Source organism: Adiantum capillus-veneris, chromosome 6 (genome assembly GCF_014529385.1).
Source record: "Adiantum capillus-veneris isolate H3 chromosome 6, ASM1452938v2, whole genome shotgun sequence".
NCBI lineage: Eukaryota > Viridiplantae > Streptophyta > Polypodiopsida > Polypodiales > Pteridaceae > Adiantum > Adiantum capillus-veneris.
The window spans coordinates 167994590-168015633 of NC_140936.1; the positions used below are offsets into that span (position 1 = coordinate 167994590).

A 21044-nucleotide genomic window follows, 5' to 3' on the forward strand; every position below is an offset into this window, starting at 1 on the left:
TTTGGAGATCCGGTGGATAATGGTGTTTAGAGTGGTATCCGATGACTTCTTGTATTCCTTGATCTTGTCGTCGAGTTTGCTCATCTCCTTCCCCATTTCTTTCTTGCTCACTCCCTTCGTCATTGTTGAAATCTTCTCGATGAGATGTCTTCGTTCACTTCATTGTGTATGTGTGCGTGTGAGTGTGTAGGTGCATGTGGGAGTGTATGTATATGTGTATGAGTGGGTGTGGCTAAATGTGGATGTGGATTGTGGTGTATATGTGTGTGTGAGTGAATGTGGCTAGATGTGGATGTGAAAATGAGAATAAATGTGGCTGTGATTGTGTGGATATGTATGTGGCTGAATGTGAGTGTGAATGTGTGTGTGGGTGTGTGTGTGTGTGTGTGTGTGTGAGAGAGAGAGAGAGGTGTGTGTGTGTGTGTGTGTGCACGAACAGTAAACCTTGCGTGTGCTCAGCTTGCTTCTCTGCGCGAACTTGAATCCCTGCACGTGCACAGCCTGCGCGAGTCTATACCCTGCTCGAACTCTGCCTGTGCAGACTCAGCTTGTGCAACCTGCAGCTCTGTGTGACCCTGCAATTCTGTGTGCAGATAGTCTAAGCGGCTTGTACCCCTGCGAGAAGACAACCTACAGAAGTCAGCCCTGTGTGCAATCAGCCTGCGTGATCAGGTGGAGTCCTCGCCAATAGGTCGTTGCTGTCCGTCATCTGCCTGACTTGCTGCCTCAACAGCATCACGCAATTGACAGCTATTGCCAGCTTACAGTAATCCAGGCATACGTTTTGCAGATGTATGAGCTCTGTGGGAGATGTACAGAACTTTGAGGTCTCTGTAAATAGTCGTGGTTTGGTTAATGCATGCCAGAGTTCCAGTGTGTCTTCAAGCGTCGTAAAGCCATGGACAGCGTTTCAAAGAACGTTTCTGAAATCAAAAGTTGTTTGTATGAAGACTTCGAAAGGCTCGTAAAGCTTGGAACGGTCAGAAACCTACCCTTGAGGTGCGTATTCCTGTACAGAATCTGATGGATCCGGTAGCACAATATGCCATGAATGCGGTCATTTTGTTTTTCCCTGGCAAAATGCCCATTGCGCACTATGTTGGACAGTGGGTTGATTTCCTTCTAAAACGCCAGGCTGTCAGAGGAGTTTATTTCGGTGCTCGGGGTTTCTATGAGGTACTTTTGGCAGATACTGAGGCTAGAAACCTTCTACTGGAGATGTCCCCCCTTTTTTTTGGCACACACATGACTCATGTTTTGCCTTGGGCACTTACAAAGGACTATCAAAGTCTTATTCGTCACAAATGTCCTGTGTGGGTGGAAATTGTTGACTTCCCACGCACATGGAGGCATTTTCTTCCGTTATTGGTTGCTCAACTTGGCAAGGTGATTTGCCTCCGAAATTGGATGTGAACACCAACAAGTTTTTCATTCTGTGGGATACGGATAAGCATACCCCGGATGGAATTATGGTGGACTCAGGGGATCCTTGGGTGGGCAAGCGCCCTTTCAAACTCAAATGGGGAAAATTTGCTAACTCCTGTTTTCGATTTGGCAAATTTGGTCACATGCAATCTGAATGTCCTGAACCAATTTTGCAGCCCCCTCTTTCGGCTGTTCCTTCCTCTTCCCCTGCCCCTATAGGCAGATCTGTTGGTGACGCTAAATTGAATGGTGCCCCTGCTATGAAGGTGACTTCTAATGCAAATTAAGGGAAAAACAAAAATCCACCATCTGCTGATGTTGGGAATGTAAATGCAGGGAAAGGCAAAAATGTTGGGCCAAGTGATGTTGGTTCGTGGGTGGTACCTTAAAAGACAGTGAAAATTCGTACTCCACCTTCTTCCCGTAGTTATGTTCCTCTAGTTAACGCCAATAAGAGTGTATCATTTAAGCAACTTCCCTACAATGACAATCGCACATTGATTGACGCTTGGGAAAAAGCGATGCACTCTTATAAGGATGTACTTTTGGGTGAGGCTTCCACCTCTTAGGCGATTTCTATGGACAAGATTCCTGCTTTGACTCAACGGTCTGGTTCTGCCATGGATGTCGTGGATGGAGATGTCCATATGGGCATCCCAACTTGATCCTATGTTTTTTTGCCGTTGTAAATATGGTTTCCGATGCATAGTTGTATTAAATACATTTCATACAATGTGCGTGGGTTATGTAACCTTGATAAATGGCGACTGACCTGGCACTATGTACATACATGTAAGGCGGATATCGTTGTTTTGCAAGAACACAATCAGCATAACTTTGCTGGTCAGTGTTCTTATTTTGCAGGTTATTGGATTGCATATGCTGGTTTGCAAGATTACTCAGGTTTAGTGATGCTGGTTCGGCATGAGCTTCAGCCGGTTCTCTTGTATAATGATCTGCACGACCGCTGGATGGTGATTCAATGCTTGTTGAACGGTCAGGTGTATGAATTTGGCGGCATTTATGTGTATACATCGTCTGGACAAAGGGCTGCTCATTGGCGAGACATCTCTTCTCGTTCATGGACTTCAAATGCATTCCTTTGCGGTGATTTTAATAATACCCCTGACATGGCTGATAGTACCACTGGTAACTCACATATGTTGTCTGCGGAAAGGCAAGAATGGGATAATCTCTTTGCTTCTACTCAGATGATTGATATATGGCGGCATTTGCATCCAAATGCCTTTGTTTTTACTTTTTAGCATGTTGCCCACTCTTCGTATAAAGCGCGGTTGCATAGATGGTATATGCTTCATGTGCAACAATATGAGGAATTTGTATGTGAGGTCAACATTGATTACACCTTACAGTTATAGGATCACTACCCTGTTTTACTGAATGTGAGTTTTGGGCAGACTCTTTGTGACCGGGCTCTTCCGAGAAAACGTCTGCTACTTATTAACAATGCTCATCTCATTCATGAGGTTTTTCGTGACATGATTTCTGAGGTTATTCCCCCTCTGCTTGCTCATATGCATCTTGATCTTGACGCTGCCTGGTATCACTTTGTTATGAGGGTGCAAAGTGTTATTTGTGACTATGGCACGCATTACATGCAGTGCACTCGAGGGGATGTCAAAGATGCCAAGCAAGCTTGTCAATGGCTGCAAGCGTTAGCTGACTTACGGCCTCTGTCTAATTCTGAGATGTCGAAGTTATGTGAAGCTTCTGTGTGTATTCAGCGTAATGACAAGTGAAAGCTTGCTAAATGGCAGACGCGTGCCCGTCAACAGGCTTTCATGGATAAAGGATGTGCTTCGAAGCAATTCTTTAAGCATTTGCATCATACAAGACTCCTACAGGCAACCAAGCGGGTTATGCTTTCCTCGGGTGTTTGGACTTCTTCAAAACAACAACTTGCAGATGCCATGGTTTTGCATTATCGACAGGTGTTTGCTGCTGCTTCTCAGGCATCTTCGGTTACTTGCCATGCGCGTCAATTTGATGCTTTCTTTTGTTACTCCGATCGTATCCCCGCATGATGCATGCGTCCTTGAGGACCCCTTTACTGCTTCCGAATTGCATAGTGCCTTGCTTGCTTTGGGCGGTTGGCGGTCTCCCGGCTGGGATGGGCTTACTGTGGAACTTTTCCTCTCCTTCTGGGAAGCTCTTGAACAACCGCTGCTTTTTATGACAAATGCGGCATGGGAGAAACAGGATTTGCCTCTCTCTTGGAAAGAAGGTTTACTTAAATTGCTGCCTAAGCAAGCGCTTTGTGAGCGATTCTCTCATTGGCGTATGATCACCTTGATGCCGGTGGTTTATAAGATATTGACTAAGATGTTGGTGCACCGCATAAAGGACCATCTTTTTGCAAGACTCCATCAGGCTCAATACGGTTTCATTCCACATCGTCAAATTATGGATAATCTGGCTAATGTTATGATTGGCATGGAGTATGCTAAGTACACTCAACAGGATGTGTTGGTTATGCAAGTTGACATTGAAAAGGCCTTTTGAGACTGTGCAGTGGGACTTCATTGCCGCCACAACGAGGTGCCTAGGGTTTGGCCCTAAATTAGCCAATGTGGCTTATTTTTTGTATGCATGTAGCACGTCTTTAGGGATCTTGGAAGGTGAATTGACTAAATCTTGGCCTCTTGGTTGTTCGGTCAGGTAGGGCTGCCCCCTTAGTGCTCTGTTGTATGCTATTGCCACTCACCCGCTGTTGACTTATCTCGATCACTTGACCTCTGTTGAGCGTCTTCATGGTCTGCGATTACCTTCGGGCCGCACATTCATTGGTCAAGCTTACGCTGGTGATTCGTTGTTTATGCCTCGTAATCAGCAGGCGGATGTCAAAGTGATTATGGAAGCCTTGGAACTTTTTGGCGTTGCGGCTGGACTCAAAGTCAATTTTTGTAAATCGAAGCTTCTGCCTCTTCGTTCTTGTGATTGGCATAGTCTCTTGTGGACAGGTGAGATTGTGTCTTCGAATGTAATCACTAGGCATTTGGGTTATCCAATTGGCTGGAATGTCACTCACTCTCAGAAAGTAAATTGAGTTATGCAACGTTTGAATGCCAAATTGCATTACTGGAAGCTACCCACTTGGCCCTTGCATGTTCGTCTGCAAATGGTTCAGAGTATCTTGTTGGCATATGTCCAATTCTTCTTGCCACTGATGGATTGGCCTTGACGATGTCTTGATTCTCTTATGTTGGACATTATGTCCCATTTGTGGCGGACTCATGCTCTGAAAACAGGTTTACGCTTGATGTCGATGGAGAAGCTTTGTACTCCTAAACGTCTTGGTGGACTTAATATTTTGGATTTGCACGGGCATGTTTTTGCGAGAAAAGCTATGTTGTTGCCTACTCTTGTGCAACAAGTTCAGCCTTGGACTCTGATGTTTGCATACCTCGGTCAGCATGTTGTTACTTCTGCTCTTGGCCATTGGCAACCATCTATCTGGGAGTTGGTTTTTGGCAAAATGGAAGGGCACGTTCCTGGATGTCCTCTTGCTTCTACTTTGGTATCTGCCTGGAAAAAGGTTACGATTCATTTATCGTGGAATCCTTGACAGGAAGGTGATTCGATTCGTTTGGAAAGTCTCCATTGGAGCCGGGCCTTCTCTCTTACTTTAATCGACCGTTCTCCTCGTCAGGCTTACTTTCTCTCTGGTCGTGGCATTGGTGTGGTTGAGGATGTGGTCGATGAGGCTGGATATACTTTTGACTTTTCCTTTGCCGCTCATCGTTTTGGATTGGGCATGCATTACCGTCAGTTTTGGAGAGAGCTTCAAAACATGCTGCTCGGCCTTTTGTCTGTTTCACCGTTGTCTAATGGTGACCGCATGTCTGATTGGGCCCTTCGGGAAACGCCTTTTCGAGATATTTCTGCAGGTCGAATTTATGCTCTTCTTCTACCACAACCATGGTTTGATGGTCATTGTAATGCCCTTTGGCGAATGCACAAATCTGACCTCTGGTGGAGGAGGCTCCTCTCTGCCTTGTGGAAAAGCCATTTGCCCTTGAAAGAGTGCCTATTTCTTTGGTGTTGTTTGCTTGGAGTGCTTCCCAATGGCACTTTTCTTCGCGCATGTCGTATTTGCCCTTCTTACTGCGTTCGTTGCTCGACTGCAAAAGAGGATATTTGCCACTTGTTGTGGGATTCCTGCGTTACTAGAGACTTTCTTCGCCGTGTATCGGCTTGTTTACGGCTCCGTTTTCCTTGGGTGGTCTTTCATAAAAGGTTCTTGGTGTTTGGCATTTTCTCACCGACATTATAGCGGTTTGCGGTTTGCGGTTTTCTTTATGTGGGTCAGATACTGGCTTTTTGGACATTGTGGAGCCAGCGTAATGCTTCCATGTTCCATCGTTCTCATGCAGACCCACTCCCAATCTTCAAGCTTTCTCTTAGGCAATCCTTACGGTTTGCTTTGGAAGTTGGTGACATCACCATAGAGATGCATCAGCTTTCTTATGAATGTTTCTAGCTACTCTCTACAGTTAGGTAGTTCTGTGTTCTTCCTCTTGTACATGATCCTTTCAGTGGGTTTTCCTTGCTTTGAGGTTTCCCACTAGTAAATTAATCAAATCGATTTACAAAAAAGTGTGTGATTGGGGGCAGCGAGCCTGGTGCAGTTGGCAATGCTGCAACAGTGAATGGCAGCGGCGGCAGGTGCTACAGCATTGGCAATGTGCGATGGCAACAGGTCAGCCACAGCGGGTGCAGCAGTAGTGGCACGCGCACGGGGGGGGGGGGGGGGGGCAGCAGTGGGTGAAACAGCAGCAGCCCGGGTGAAACATGGGTGGCGCGTGAGCAGCTACAGGGGGTGCAGGAGCTACGCGGTGGGGCAGGGCTGGCGAGGACGGTGGCGGGCAGGCATGGCGAAGCGTTTCACAACAGCTGAGAGAGAGAGAGAGAGAGAGAGAGAGAGAGGAAGAAGAAGAAGAGAGTTTTAACATCGTAAAAAACTGTCCCAAGAGACCTTAAAGATCTAGCGCGCGCGCGCACACACACACACACACACACACACACACACACACAGAGAGAGAGAGAGAGAGAGAGAGAGAGAGAGAGAGAGAGAGAGAGAGAGAGAGAGAGAGAGAGAGAGAGATTTGATTCAATTTGGTATTAACGTCCGCGGGGGGCCAGAAATGACCCATAGGACCTCAAAGTGATACATAGTCTCCCCTCACGGGGGTGTATGGTGTGGTGTGTGTTATTCTCTTTTTGTGTTCCTATGAGTGTCTTTTGATGCTCAAGTATGCGGGTGAGGTATGTTCCGAGAGCTGTAGGGGAGGGGTCTGTCTTGGATAATAGGTCCACAAAGGTAGAACAACCGCTTAGAAGTGGTTGAAAATTAGCCCGGATGTGAGCGTATTCTGGGCATTCCAATGTCACATGTGCTTCATCTTCGGGAGCTTGCATTGTACATGATGTGCATATCCGTTTAGAAGCATCAATTTTCAGCCAGCCCTCTGTTTCTATTTTGAGCATATATGACCTTGTGCGCATCAAAGAGATGGCTCTTCGTGCCATGTGGGGCATGGGTGTTCGTATGTGGGCCTGGGCTTCCATTGGGTTTGTGCTATAGCCTTCACAATACTTTGTGTTGACATGCTTGCAATAGTATTCAAACTTCGAGCGGTGTTGCGTTGTCTTCCACTTGGTGTGGAGGCTATTTAGTAATGCAATGTCAAAATTCAGCATGTGTTCTCCCTCCTTGCCCTCCTCAATAAGCATGTCCACATATGCCTCTACATTCCATTTAGCGAACCATTTCTTAATGTCCTGTATGAGGCTGGATGACAGAAATTTTCTTTTTTTTGTCTTTTGTGGCGCACATCCCGTTTCCCATGCAATGCGGGGGATTCGAGTAGTAGGCATCGCTTTGACCTTTATGATATACGTGTACATTGTTTGCAATGCTTTCATTTCTAGTGGTCTCTTGCCTGTCTCCAAGAGTAGCACGGAGTATGGTGTCGTCTTTTTGACCCCCATGTGTCGACATAAAAACTTTTTCTGAATTTTTTCAATTTCATTCCATGTGTGGGCTGAAATGCTTGCTCCCCAAATTTCCACTCCGTAGAGGATGGCTTGCACCACGCATGTCTCAAAAATGGTCGCTTTTATCTCCCATCTTTTTTATGCTCCTTTGTGTGCACATGTTTTCAAATTGATAGTACTTGGCATGGCCGATGTCAATTCTATTATGTGCGCATTGTCCCCAAGCATAGTTTCACGGGATGTCAATCCCCAAGTACTTGAAATTGTCGACTTTCTCAATTTGTTTCCCTTAATACATGAGGGGGGCGTGGATATCCATCTTACGAGTCTTTACAATCATGAACTTTGTTTTGTCTACATTGATTGAGAGACCCACATTTTCACAAAAAGCATGTAACGCATCGACCAATTTATGTAGAGCTGTATGTCATGGGCGAAAAGAGCCACATCGTCTACATAGATGAGCATGAGAAGTGTAAGTATCCCGATGGTTGGTTCATTCCCTTCTAGTTGAGGGAGGAAGCTTTCTATTTGATCAATGCACAATCCAAAAAGAGTAGGGAAGAGAGGGCATCCTTGTTTGACCCCCATGTTGCTCGAGAAATCTTTGGACAGCCCTTCGTGCGTTTTTAGTTGACATATGACTCTGTCATAGAGACGTGCTACTGCACTCCTAAGATGCATTGGTACTTTTATGCATTCCATCCTTTTCCATATACCCATTCTCGGGACCGTGTCAAAGGCTTTGGTGAAATCTACAAAGCAACAGTATAATGTTTTTCCCTTTAGCCGACTCTCTTCCATTAATACCCTGAGTGAAACAAGGTGATCAATGGTGCTATGTTTTGGTTGGAAACCTGCTTGTTCTTTTGCTCGTTTTCCATTTGTCTCCGCCCATGTGCTTATGCTTTGTTCTAAGATGCTTCCCAAAAGCTTTGCCATGCAAGATCCTACCATAACGGTACGGTAGTTGGTAGGCTGATTTACATCCCCTTTTTTGTAAAGTGCTTTGATCCAGTTCTTTTGCCAATCCTCAGGTAGCCCTTGAACAATGGCTTGGTTTAGCATTCTATGTATCCACTCTCTGGCTCTCATACCTGACCATTTAAGCATTTCTAATTTCAAGTGCAGTATGTCCGGAGCTTTCCCATTTGCAAGTTTCTGTATGCCTTTTTTAACCGTTTCGAAATCAAAGTGGTCTTGGGCATGGAGATCAGTTTGCATGTGTGGCATTTCTTCCGCATTATTATGCACATATAGTTGTTCCACATATATGTACATGTCATCTGAGCTTATGTCCCCCATAATGTCATGTCTTCGTCCTTTTATTTTCAGCCATTCCTCTTTGGGATTTTTCTTGATGTTGGCTATGGCTTGTGTCTCTGTGCGTAGCTCATAGTTTCTTCTTTTCCGCCTCTTGAGATTTGTGTAGTCTTTTGATAGAGTTTCCCATTCCGTGTTCGTCGTTGACAGTGCCCGCAATTGTTTTTTTACATAATTGCACTCTTCATCAAACCATGGGTTATGCGGTAGCCCTTTAACATGATTTCCTCGCCGATGCGTTTTTCCCATTGTTTGTTCCACGGCGTCACATAGAGCTTGTTTGAAAATTGGCCATGTTTTTTCAATGTGTGATGGCATGGGTACATGAGCAAGTGCATTGTCTAGATGTTCTGCATACATTCTTTTCTTGTCCACTTGCATTTTGTATGTCCATGATCGGGCATGGGGCTGTTTTTGTGCTTTTTGAGTGGGAACTTGTAGCCATACATGGATTGGGGTGTGGTCCGAATTGGAAGACCTCTTCCCAATTGTAAAATTACTTACAATATGGGATGCCTCATATGCAATCAATACATAATCAATAACACTCATGCCTTTGTTGGCCGTGTAGCATGTGCATTCTCCCGATTTTTCAAACTTACTTGTTCCATTGACGGCGATTAGTTGTAAGGATGTCATCATACTGAGCAATGCAATACCTTGCGGGTTTGTAATGAGATCTTTCGAACATCTCTCCCATGTGGGATCTAGTATCTCATTATGTTCAAGCATTGGAGGTGTCATGAGATCCACCATTTGCATTTGCGCATGTGCTATGCGAGCATTCATGTCCCCAATAAGCATAATCATCCCTTCTTGTGCATAGGCATGGATATCGGCATACAGATCCTCGAAAGGGTAATTCTTCTCTACATTGAAGGCACCACAGAATGGTGACTCTATATGGGGGATGTAGCACCCGGCAATGAACATAGGTTTAGGTTTTGTGTCAAACTTGATCCATATGTACCGGATATGAGCATCTCTCTTGCAAATTGTGATCATTTTTCTGAGTTCCTCTCGGTATATCACCGCGACGACTCCTTGTCCCCTCATTTTTGTACATGGCATCCGTAGAGAGAGTGTGTGTGTGTGTGTGTGTGTGTGTGTGTGTGTGTGTGTGTGTGAGAGAGAGAGAGAGAGAGAGAGAGAAACAAGAAAAGAAGAAAAGAAAATCTATTAACATCCTGTGGAGGCCAAAGCTGACCTATAGGACAAAACTGATACATCTTTGGTTACATTCCACTTCGGGTATCATAAAAGGAAAATGAGTGCATGTGCAAAACATAACCTCATTGCTCTCATGACTCATGAGAGCTAGGTTTACAATGGTAAGAAATCACCGTGTGCATACTGTGTCTACATCTATAGAAGATCTAAGTCCATGTCTTTGTGGGAATGGATGGATTCTTGAAGTCTCGGATAATAGCTTTTCCTCCTCTATACACTGCCCATTTTCCTTGCTTCCTTGCTTCTCTGACTTTAGCCAACTCTTTGGCTCTATTTTTGAGTTGAAGGGGTGTCAATTCATCTGAGATCCATACCGATGTACCTTACAATGATTTAGTCTGCTTCATTACCTTGATCTTCTCATGTAGGTTGTAGTAGCAAACCTTTGTCTGCTTCCCTTTAGCTTCAATATGAGTTGGGTCACCAAGATCCACAAAGGGCACCACTTTACTTAATCTTTCCTTAAGTATGTCTACATCTAGGATGTAGCCTTCTAAATGTTCATCTAGTAAAGTGCCCACCGACAAATCATCTGGTAAACCACCAATTCTGACATATCCCTCCAAGCTTTTTTCCCTCTCATTTTCCTTCAAAATTGATAGCACTTCTTTAACAAAAGTCTTAGATTGTACCTTTGAAGTATTATGGTCTTGTTGTGCTGCTTCCAATGTCTCTTCTTGGGTTTTCTCTTGAATTTGTTGTTTGGTCACAACATTTCGTACTCTTCTAGATTGGATATCCGGGCTTCTTTGGTGATCAACTCCGACTTCAAGCTGGTTTACCTCCTGTTGTAACCTCTTCAACTCGTTCATGATAAAGGTTTCCCATGGCGACTGTGGTTTGAGAGTGGGTGGGATGGGTGGGATACTTGAGGCCACGGTTGCCGCAAAAGTCTTCTTGGGTGGGGCCATGTTAGTGTGAGTTGGGGGGTGTTGTATATGTCCACCCCACAAGGGCCCCCACTCCCCATTGGGGGAGGCAAAAGAAAACGGGACCCCCCCCCCCCCCCCCCCTTTTCTGCTTCTTCCTCTTCTGTAGCTGCTGAGTGGCGGGCTGAAGCCTGAGGCTGGCGAGGGAAAAAAGGGAAAAACGTTGGCGCTGGCGAGAGGAGAGTGGCGAGGGAAAAAAGGGAAAAACGCTAGCGCTGGCGAGGGGAGAGTGGCGGCTTGAAGCCTGAGGCTGGCGAGGGAAAAACGCTGGAGAGAGAGAGAGAGAGAGAGAGAGAGAGAGAGAGAGAGAGAGAGAGAGAGAGAGAGAGAGAGAAGCTGGCCCCTTGCTTGAGGTTGCCCCTTTGCTTGAAACTGCCATTGTGCTTATTAGGAAACAGCCCCTTGGGTTATGATTTAATAAAATAGTACGCTAGTCATGACCTCCTCTTGAAGTTTGTCAAGCTACTCGACACGCTCGCTTAAATCTGTCACAGTGAGCAGTTTGTGCCTGAGCTGTTGTGTGTGCTATTGCTGAAGCAACCTGCTGTTGTGCGCGCGCGCGCGAGAGAGAGAGAGAGAGAGAGAGAGAGAGAGAGAGAGAGAGAGAGAGAGAGAGAGAAGAAGAAGAAGAGAATTTTCACGTCCTAGGAAACTATCCCGAGAGACCTTAAAGATCTATCCGATAAGGAGAGTTGAACTCAAGGCATGTTATTCAAGAGGGAAATGGCATAACCAATCTACCACCCTTGGGTGATAGAAAGGTTATTATACCATTTTCCTCTTTTTATAAGCGCACACACCCCCCCACACACACACGAGAATAAAAGAATTTTAACGTCGTAGAAAACTATCCCAAGAGACCTTAAAGATGTATCCGACGAGAAGAGTTGAACTCAAGACATGTTATTCAAGAGGGAAATGGCATAATCAATCTACCACACTTGGGTGATAGAAAGGTTATACCATTTTCCTCTTTTTATAAGCGCACACACACACACCCGATAAGAAGAGAATTTTAACGTCGAAGGGAACTATCCCAAGAGACCTTAAAGATTTATCCGACGACGAGAGTTGAACTCAAGAGATGTTATTCAAGAGGGAAATGGCATAACCAATCTACCACACTTGGGTGCTAGAAAGGTTATACCATTTTCCTCCTTTTATAAGTGCGCGCACACACACACACACACCTGAGAAGAAGAGAATTTTAACGTCGTAGGAAACTATCCAAGAGACCTCAATGGTCTTTTGACGAGGAGAGTTGAACTCAAGACATGTTATTCAAGACGGAAATGGCAAAACCAATCTACCACACTTCGGTGATAGAAAGGTTATACCATTTTCATCTTTTTATTAGTCCACACACACCCGGAAGGAAAAAAATTTAATGTCGTAGGAAACTATACCAAGAGACCTTTAAGATCAATCCAAGGAGGAGAATTGAACTCAAGACATGTTATTCAAGAGGGAAATGGCATAACCAATCTACCACACTTGGGTGATAGAAAGGTTATACCATTTTCCTCTTTTTATAAGCGCGTGCGCGCACACGCACACCCGAGAACAAGAGAATTTTAACATCGTAGGAAACTATCCCAAGAGACCTTAAAGATCTATCCGACGAGGAGAGTTGAACTCAAGACATGTTATTCAAGAGGGAAATGGCATAACCAATCTACAACACTTGGGTGATAGAAAGGTTATACCATTTTATAAGCGCGCGCGCACGCACGTGTACACCCAAGAAGAAGAGAATTTTAATGTTGAAAGGAAACTATCCCAAAAGACCTTAAAGATCTATCCAACGAGAGAGTTGAACTCAAAAGACATGTTATTCAAGAGGGAAATGGCATAACCAATCTACCACACTTGGGAGAAAGGTTATAACAATTTCCTCTTTTTATAAGCGCACACAGACACACACACACACGCGAGAAGAACTGAATTTTAACGTCGTAGGAAACTATCCCAAGAAACCTTAAAGATCTATCCGACGAGGAGAGTTGAACTCAAGACATGTCATTCAAGAGGGAAATGACATCATAACCAATCTACCACACTTGGGTGATAGAAAGGTTATACCATTGTCCTCTTTTTATAAGCGAGCAATAACACACACACACACCCACACACCGGAGAAGAAGAAAATTTTAATGTCATAGGAAACAATCCCAAGAGACCTTAAAGATCTATTCGACAAGGAAAGTTGAACTCAAGACATGTTATTAAGGAGGAAAATGGCATAACCAATCTACCACACTTGGCACCAATTTCTCTTTGATATTTTTGGGTATTGATGGGCTGACAGTATTTTGCGGAATGACTTTATGAATTGTGTGCACTGAATTGGAAATTTCCTTGATTGAACTGAAAACATGTGCTCTTTCATGTGTGAATTGTTACAGACATGTAGAGAAAGATGAAATGTCTGCAACATTTTGTCTGATGAACGATTTAAACTTAGTGCATCTAGACATCTGTTAAAGGTCGGTGAGATTTGGATGTGATCGCTAAGTGAATGAAGAATGAATGAGATTTGAACTTGGTGCGTCTCGACATCTGTTAGAGATCGATGAGATCTGGATGTGATGCCTAAGTGAATGAAATTCTAGTGCATCGAGATGTCTATCTAGATGAGATGACTAGATACTCTTCTGTGTGCATCAAGAGTTCCGGAAGGATAAGATGGTTGCACGATGATCTAGGTTCATCAAGAGTCTAGACGGAATGAGATGGCTAGATTGAGTGAATGTCCTCGATTGCATACCATTAATACATGCCACTCATGATCTTGTGTTGTTAGCACTCTTTCATCATCGCATGTATCCGCAAGAAAGGTCGTAACACATTGAGATACAAATGACTTAATGAGACCTTCATACTTTTGTCATTTCCATCTATTACACTAAATTCATATATACATTTGATGTGCTAGCTCTATCATTACCCCTCCTTTGCACACGTTGGGTTGGGGCATAATTAGGATGTAACCCAAAGGCTTCAAGGTAAAGCTGCAATACATTTGGTGACTCTGACAGTTCATGCTCTTCCATCCACTTTGCATCCATAGGTGGATGGTTCTTGAACTTCACCAAGTAGCGCCTTGCATCCTGTCCTTTCACTGTTTTGTCCTTATGTGCCAAAACTTGCTCAGGTACCAGGATCTCATCAAGTTCCTCAACTTCTGGCTGATCCTCATTTGGCATATCACCCACGAAGGGTCTTAAAAGACTCACGTGAAACGCATTATGAATCTTCCACCTCTCGGGCAATTCAGCCTATAAGCCACATTGTTGATCTTATCAAGCACTTGAAAAGGCCCATAGTAACGCATGTTGAGCTTAGGAAACAGCCGTTCCTTGCCCTTCATCTTCTTTAACCTTGCCTTCTCAAACCTTAACAGAACCCAATCACCAGGTAACAACAACAATTCACGACGGTGACGGTCAGCAACCTTTTTGTGCTTTGCCTCAGTCTTCTCCAAGGCAACTTTAATTTTCTTGTACATTTCATCCATGCTCTCAACATATCGATCTGCCTCAAAGATCTTGTCCTTTGTATGCAAAATGGGAGGAACCTTTTTGCCGCCTTCAACAATCTCAAAAAGTGCCTTGCCAGTCAACGAATGCACCGTATTGTTGTACGCATACTCAAGCATAGGGAAATATTGTTCCCACTTGCCCTTATTATCTGACATAAAGCATTTCAGCAGATCCAAGACAGTAGAATTAGCCTCTTCTGACTGTCCATCAGTTTGTGAATGAAACGAAGACGAGAACTTGAGCGTAGTGCCCATGTTCTCAAACAATCCTCTCCAAAACAAACTTGTCATGCGAGGATCACGATCACTGACATGAGACCGCAGTGCGTGCTGGCTCAAACTACACAAAGTCTCAGTAGAGGCTCCACAGGTAGCAGAGTGTTGTTTTCAAAGGATATGTGTAGTGGGCATCTGTGGGAGGACTTGTGTCATAGATCCTGACCCAAGCAGATCTTGAGAGTTGAGACAGGCCACTGGCGGCTTAGGGCTTGGGAGAGCTTCCCTTTGACATGAATGCAGTGGGACCCTGGAGAGTGGTTTTGGAGAGACCCCTTCTCTTCAGCCGATCACCCTGGGATGCCCTTCTTTCAACACATTGTTCGATTGGGGCAACACATACTAGCAGCACGGAGAGAGGCTCGTCCTGCTGCAGCACTTCATTGGCAGGAGGAGGGTCTCACAGCTGAGTTCTTATCAGGTTTTTGGGAGCTGTTGTGGGACTCCAGACAACCGAGGCGAGTCACTTTGTGCCAGTGGCTAGTTGCACACAGAGCTACAGCAGTGGGGAGCTGGCTAGTACATAGTGGCTTGTCGGCAGCCTGTGCAACTTGTGACCATCCTTTGGAGAGTTAGCATCACCGTCTGTGGGACTGCCCCATGGCACAGCAGGTTTGGCTTCGGGTACTTCGACTGATGCCAACTCTTTCCACAACATGACAGTACACTTGGGGTGGTGTAGCCGAGTCCACCCTCACGGGCCCTGTGCTCCATTTTGAGCTAGCCTCCACCAGCAAGATGATAGTGATCGAGGGGGGGTCGACCTACACTTCAGCCTACACAGAGCTTACCCACCAGGAGTGGTGCAGTGAGAGAGGTCTGTTGGGAGCTCGTTTGTGGCCTGACACTTTGGTTCATGTGGCGGGCTCGTTGCTTCCGCACCTTTGAGGCTCGCCTTGTTCACACTGGACGGACTCTCGCCTGGGCACTGACACTTTGCAGTGATACGGGTGGTGGTCTAGTGGACACCATGGCCAGATCACCACCACCGCAGTTTGGAGATAGGCTTAGCTGGATTGGGATATTTTGCTAGCTGTCGGTGGCTCTTTATGATATACATGTGTGGTTGGTTCCAGTGTGGTCCACGAGATCATCATGCGCTTTCTATGGTCTAGAGTCTTGAGTCTTGAGTCTTGAGTCCAGCACCACACACTTGCACTCTCCCCGCACATTGGAGCCTCGACACCACCATTGTACCTGTGAGTCCTGGGGTTAGAGCTGAGTGTGCTGCCAGCCAAAGTCTGTATGGTTCTATTAGTTGTCGAGTACCAGTGAGTTTTGAGTCTGCTATTGTGCTTTGAGTTGTTGTTCCATCGTTGTGCGATGTTTTCTTTCTATTGAGTGAGGTTTCACAAACACTGCTCTGAGGAGCACCCACTGTAGAGAGCACGACACACTTTCTTGCCACAGAATCTAAGTTTTTCAAGTCTCACAAAAACCGTTTTGCAGAGAACCTTTCCGTCAAGCTTCCTTCAAAGTGACCTGAGGAGCATAGATTGATTTGGTTTTGGGAAATCCAGCTCCTAACAAACTCCCATATTATAGTTAGCCAAGCACAACATGAAGAGATCATGAGTGAAGTGAGTGAGCTTGTGGCCAAGGAATTGATTGAGTTGAGTTCAACTCCCTTTGATTCATTAGTATTGTTTGTGCAAAAGAAAGACAGATCTTGTCATGGGGGTAAATACTTTAAGGAAAGTTTATCCATGGGTATCGATGTTTGCCATTTCTTAAGTAATGAGATCACACATTTCTATTTAACGATCTTCAGAGAGAGGTATCTATCTAAGTGTTTGTCTGATTTGTTTGAATTAGAGTCAGAACGTTTGCATTCATTTGGCTATTTTATAAAAACAATTTGTCAAAATATTCGCCCAAAATTTCTGAACTTTTGTGGTTTTAAGAGATAAATTCGCCAAAATTACACTATGAAGTGCCATATTTGTCAAAATTTTCAAACGACTCATCCCAAATCCCAGACATATACTTTATGGATAAGATATATTCACCAACCCTTCCAACTCTTCTACACTTACAAACTCTTGAAGGGCTCTTACTTTTTACCCTCGGACTCGCATCCATTTGTGGCCCTATCTCTTCGGGCTTCGCTCCCAACTCTGCCACCTAGTGAAATAAAGTTGTCCTTGGCCCCATCGTTGAGGAAAATCAGTCCCTCCTGATCTCGTACTTTGCCCCACGCTTTGCAAAGCTCAATACTCTCATCATCATGTGACATCCCCTATAAATATGACACAAGTCTTACATTGATCTTTGGCTTCTTTGCCTTCTCTTCTCCGGCTGTCTTTGATGTCTCAGGTTTGTCTGGTGATTTTCCTTCTTAGTCGGGCACTTGGCCAAAATATGTCCCATTTCTCCACAAGTGTAGCACTTCACCTGCTTGTACCATTTTGCCTTCTATTCAAGTGTCAATTGTGCCTTGCTCAACCGCTTCCACTTGACTAACTTCTTTGTTTTCGTCTTACCCTCCTACTCTTTGTTTTGCAACTTCTCCTCAAACTCCTCGTCCACAAAAGTCAATGATCCCATGAGAAAAGCATAACTGTCTTGTTGCATGAGCCATCTGTTAAAGTTTCATCTCTACTGCTTTTTGGTTTTTGACATTCTTCTATGGCTAGTAGTTGTTCCAGGCCACCCACTGCATTGCATGTAGGCTGCTCAAGTTTCTAGGCATGCACTCTACATGCAATGCAGTGGAGCTAGAAGGTTCAAGCCAAGCAATCTACATGCAATGCATTGGAGGCTTTTGAGGCACTAGCACAAGCAAGAGAGAGAAGATCATGCTATGGAAAGATGCACGGTGGTTTATGAGAAATTTCCTGGATATAGGGCTGCTACCACCCTTCTAGCATGACTCTAACTCGCCCTCTATCCATCTCTCACAAAGCAAGAGGAATCAGGTCCTTTGATGATATTTGCAAATGTATATTCGAGAGACATGGATTACATCCACACAACCTCTTCCATTGAAGATACAGTACTATAAAATCAATTCTTGACTATCCTAGTAAATAGTTTCATACAAGGTCAAGCTACATGGATGTATGCATGCCACACAGTGTTCGAGTGGCAATAGGACAGCTAGTTGTCTCCACGTACTACATAGCATAGGTAGAGAACGCGAAACACTATAAATGCAAATGCACAGTTTATGAGAGCATACAAAATTGATACAGCACACTCCAAGAGCTGATGGCATAAGAGACCAATAAATTAGGCGGACATAGAGACACACATCGTAGTCGCCCACTATCTCTAATAGAGGACAATCCCAGCTCACTCACTTCTTTTAGAGGACAACCACTACATCCCCTTTCACCAACGGGATGAGAGAGGAGTCTCACTCCAATGGGCAAAGATTGACTGAGCCCACAAGCGAACTCAAGAGCCAGGATACCGAGCCACGATACATCAGAGGAAGATTAGAGATTTCTAAGTATGGCCCCAAATGGCCAGACAAGAGGGGAGAGTAGGCTTTTTAGGAACCTACTTCTATTCTTTGAGAACCATTCACTCCATATCCTCCCACGCATGATATCTTATACCCACATCTTGGTACTTAGAGCCCCATCCCAGCTGAGACTTGCAAGGCTTGTAGGGATGTAATCACTCAACCTTAGGTGCCACACGGAGTATTTGCAGCAGCTATGGCGGCTCGATGATGCTTTGTAGCCCCTACAATTTTTTCAAAAATAGGAAAAACTTGTAGCGCTTCGCAGCACATTGTGCAAAGTAACAGGTAGCCACAGTCAATATCCGAATGCTGAGTCTCTTTTTACCTGCAGATTCCAGTCATGGTGATTTCTTACAAGCATGCTCAGCAAGCTCTATTGGCCCTGTAAGCTTCTGGCGTGACCGGGCTGTTACTAGATGGAGCTAGCTAGATGCATGCATATCATGATCTAGTGTCTAGCCCTAGTTTTTAGAGCTCCATACATCCCAGTGATTCCCTCACCCATTTCTGTACTATTCCGACTTGTCAGATTATCTTGTAGTACTTCTATTTTATACATTTTGTCCTCCTTTGCTTTGGGATAGCCAGAAAGCACACCCATGTAAAATTTACGTCTCATTAGTACATCTCATTCTCGAGAAGAGGTAAAGCGATATTCTCTCTCTCTCTCTCTCTCTCTCTCTCTCTCTCTCTCTCTCTCTCTCTCTCTCTCTCTCTCTCTCTCTCTCTCTCTCTCTCTCTACAAATCCCATGCAGCTGCTAGCTAGCTTGGCACTAAAAACATGCCAATGCGGTGAGGCAATTTGAAGAAGAAGAGTGAGGAGACTAACTTTGAAAGTCCTCTTCTCGCATGGAAAGCATGGTGGAGAAGATGATCGTCGCTTTTGTCACTCGTTGCTCAACAAAGCAGTTGGCCTGCAATTTGAAGAGTGAGGAAAACTTTGAAAGTCCTCTTCTCGCATGGAAAGCATGGTGGAGAAGATGATCGTCGCTTTTGTCACTCGTTGCTCAACAAAGCAGTTGGAACCTGGCACTAACGAATCACTGTTGTTTATTTTAGGAGTGTAATTTGTGGAAATTCCCAAAATACCCCTCAAATTTTAAAAATTCCCTATGTATCTGGCCAAAAAATCCCAAAATGCCCTTCAATTTTCCCCAGTTCTCCTTACTAGATAGAACTAGGAAATTTTTTTCTGACCCACCAAAGGGCCCACAGAAGGGGGAGGTGTTTATCCCTTCCAATTATTAGCCATGTTACATAGTCGGAAAAGGGACACATACCATCGGGCAAGAGCCACGCGTAGGCATCACCATGGCCACCTAATTGATGCACCACGTGCTGGGAACGACGGAGAGAACTCGTAGCAATCAGCTAGGAACCTCCTCCTCAAGTGACCCACCCCAGGAGGAGGATGCACTCGAGTGTGCAAGGGCAAGAGCCCTAGCAACGTGAACACCAAGTGAGCACAAGGTGTCCCTCTAGAGTGTGACCCATCGAGGGATTTGACCGCGCGACCCGTAGGTTGAGAGGCCAAACCCTTACCATTAGACCAACCGTTTGGGGACGATAGAACTACGACTTTAGATGGTATTAAGGCCTCTTCATCATTTACTTGTGATTTCATCGGTGAATAATGTCAGAGAATATAATATTTACTTTTAGATTCATTGAAAATTAACTATGAAAGGTTTTCCTTAAGAGAGGGATGGCAAGGAGAACATCGGTTGTGCCGGGCTGATTTCTTTACACAAATACAAATTAAAAACACTTTAACCATGTACATAATTCAAAGAGAATAACCAATTAAGATTGACAACTCAATGAGGACAAGATTTGTTTGGAGTCGGTCCCCCCCTCCAAAAGGACTTGCTTGAATCAAGAAGATGGTGTTCTTCAAGATTCCATAGTATAACCCTCCTTCCCAAACCCTAAACACCCCAACGGGGAGAAAGGAACTGCAAGAATAGAGGAAGATGAATGTGGAGAGAATTATTTTTCAAGCAAGAGAATTGATATTCCATGTACACTTGCCCATGGGCAAGCTCTTAGCGTAGCTTAGTAATAGAATACTAGAGATGGAGAAAAACAAACTTTTATTGGCTTGGATTTGCATCCATAGCCAAGAGCTTGAGACAGAGTCTGTCTCTAGAGCTCCCATGAGAGAGAGAGAGAGAGAGAGAGAGAGAGAGAGAGAGAGAGAGAGAGAGAGAGCTTGCTTTGCCAATCTTGGACACTTGAGAGAGTGTGTGAGAGGAGAAAGAGCCTCAAAAATGCAACGAGCCTTCTCTTATATAGCTATGCAAGAGTGCAACTAGTTTTAAGTTAGAATGCTTCACACTTGACCAATGAGGTGGGAACACATCCTAATGCAACGCAAGCATATTCCAACACTTTTCCCTCTTGCCTTGCATGCTAGAACTTTGTCTGTCATAATAATCAATATATAATTCTCCTAAATGATTTTCTCATGTTAAACTGATCATTTAATATGGGGAAGTGCCAGGGGAGAAAAAGCTAGAATATTGGTTAAGCTAGCAGACCGGCCGCAGTAGGGATCCAAAGGAGGGAAATTAGGGATCCAAAGGGGGGGCAATCTGCAAAAGAGCTATGTGCAACAATGGGCTTAAAAGACCTTAAGGTTAAGCCCATTAAGACTTCCAAAATGCTAAGGTTCCAAAATTCAAAGGTTGTGTCCAAAGGTCAAACATTGGGGGAATTGGATGCTTTGTGTGTCTCCCAAAAGTCTTTATCAATCCCTATATAGGAGGGGGCGAGCCTTGCAAGTAGGGGATGAGAGAGAAACTCACTCACACACACACACACACACAC

General features: G+C 44.6%; 1 protein-coding gene across 1 annotated transcript in view; it reads right to left on the reverse strand.

Moving 5' to 3' along the window:
- The window catches only part of LOC147456676 (uncharacterized), a 46457-nt gene extending 27204 nt beyond the window's left edge, over positions 1-19253 (reverse strand). Inside the window, exon 1 of the mRNA XM_086513876.1 lies at positions 19045-19253. Within this exon, the coding sequence (XP_086370002.1) occupies positions 19045-19075 (31 nt within the window). The 5' untranslated portion in view covers positions 19076-19253. The remainder of the gene's footprint in view (positions 1-19044) is intronic.
- Positions 19254-21044: the final 1791 nt, after the last annotated feature.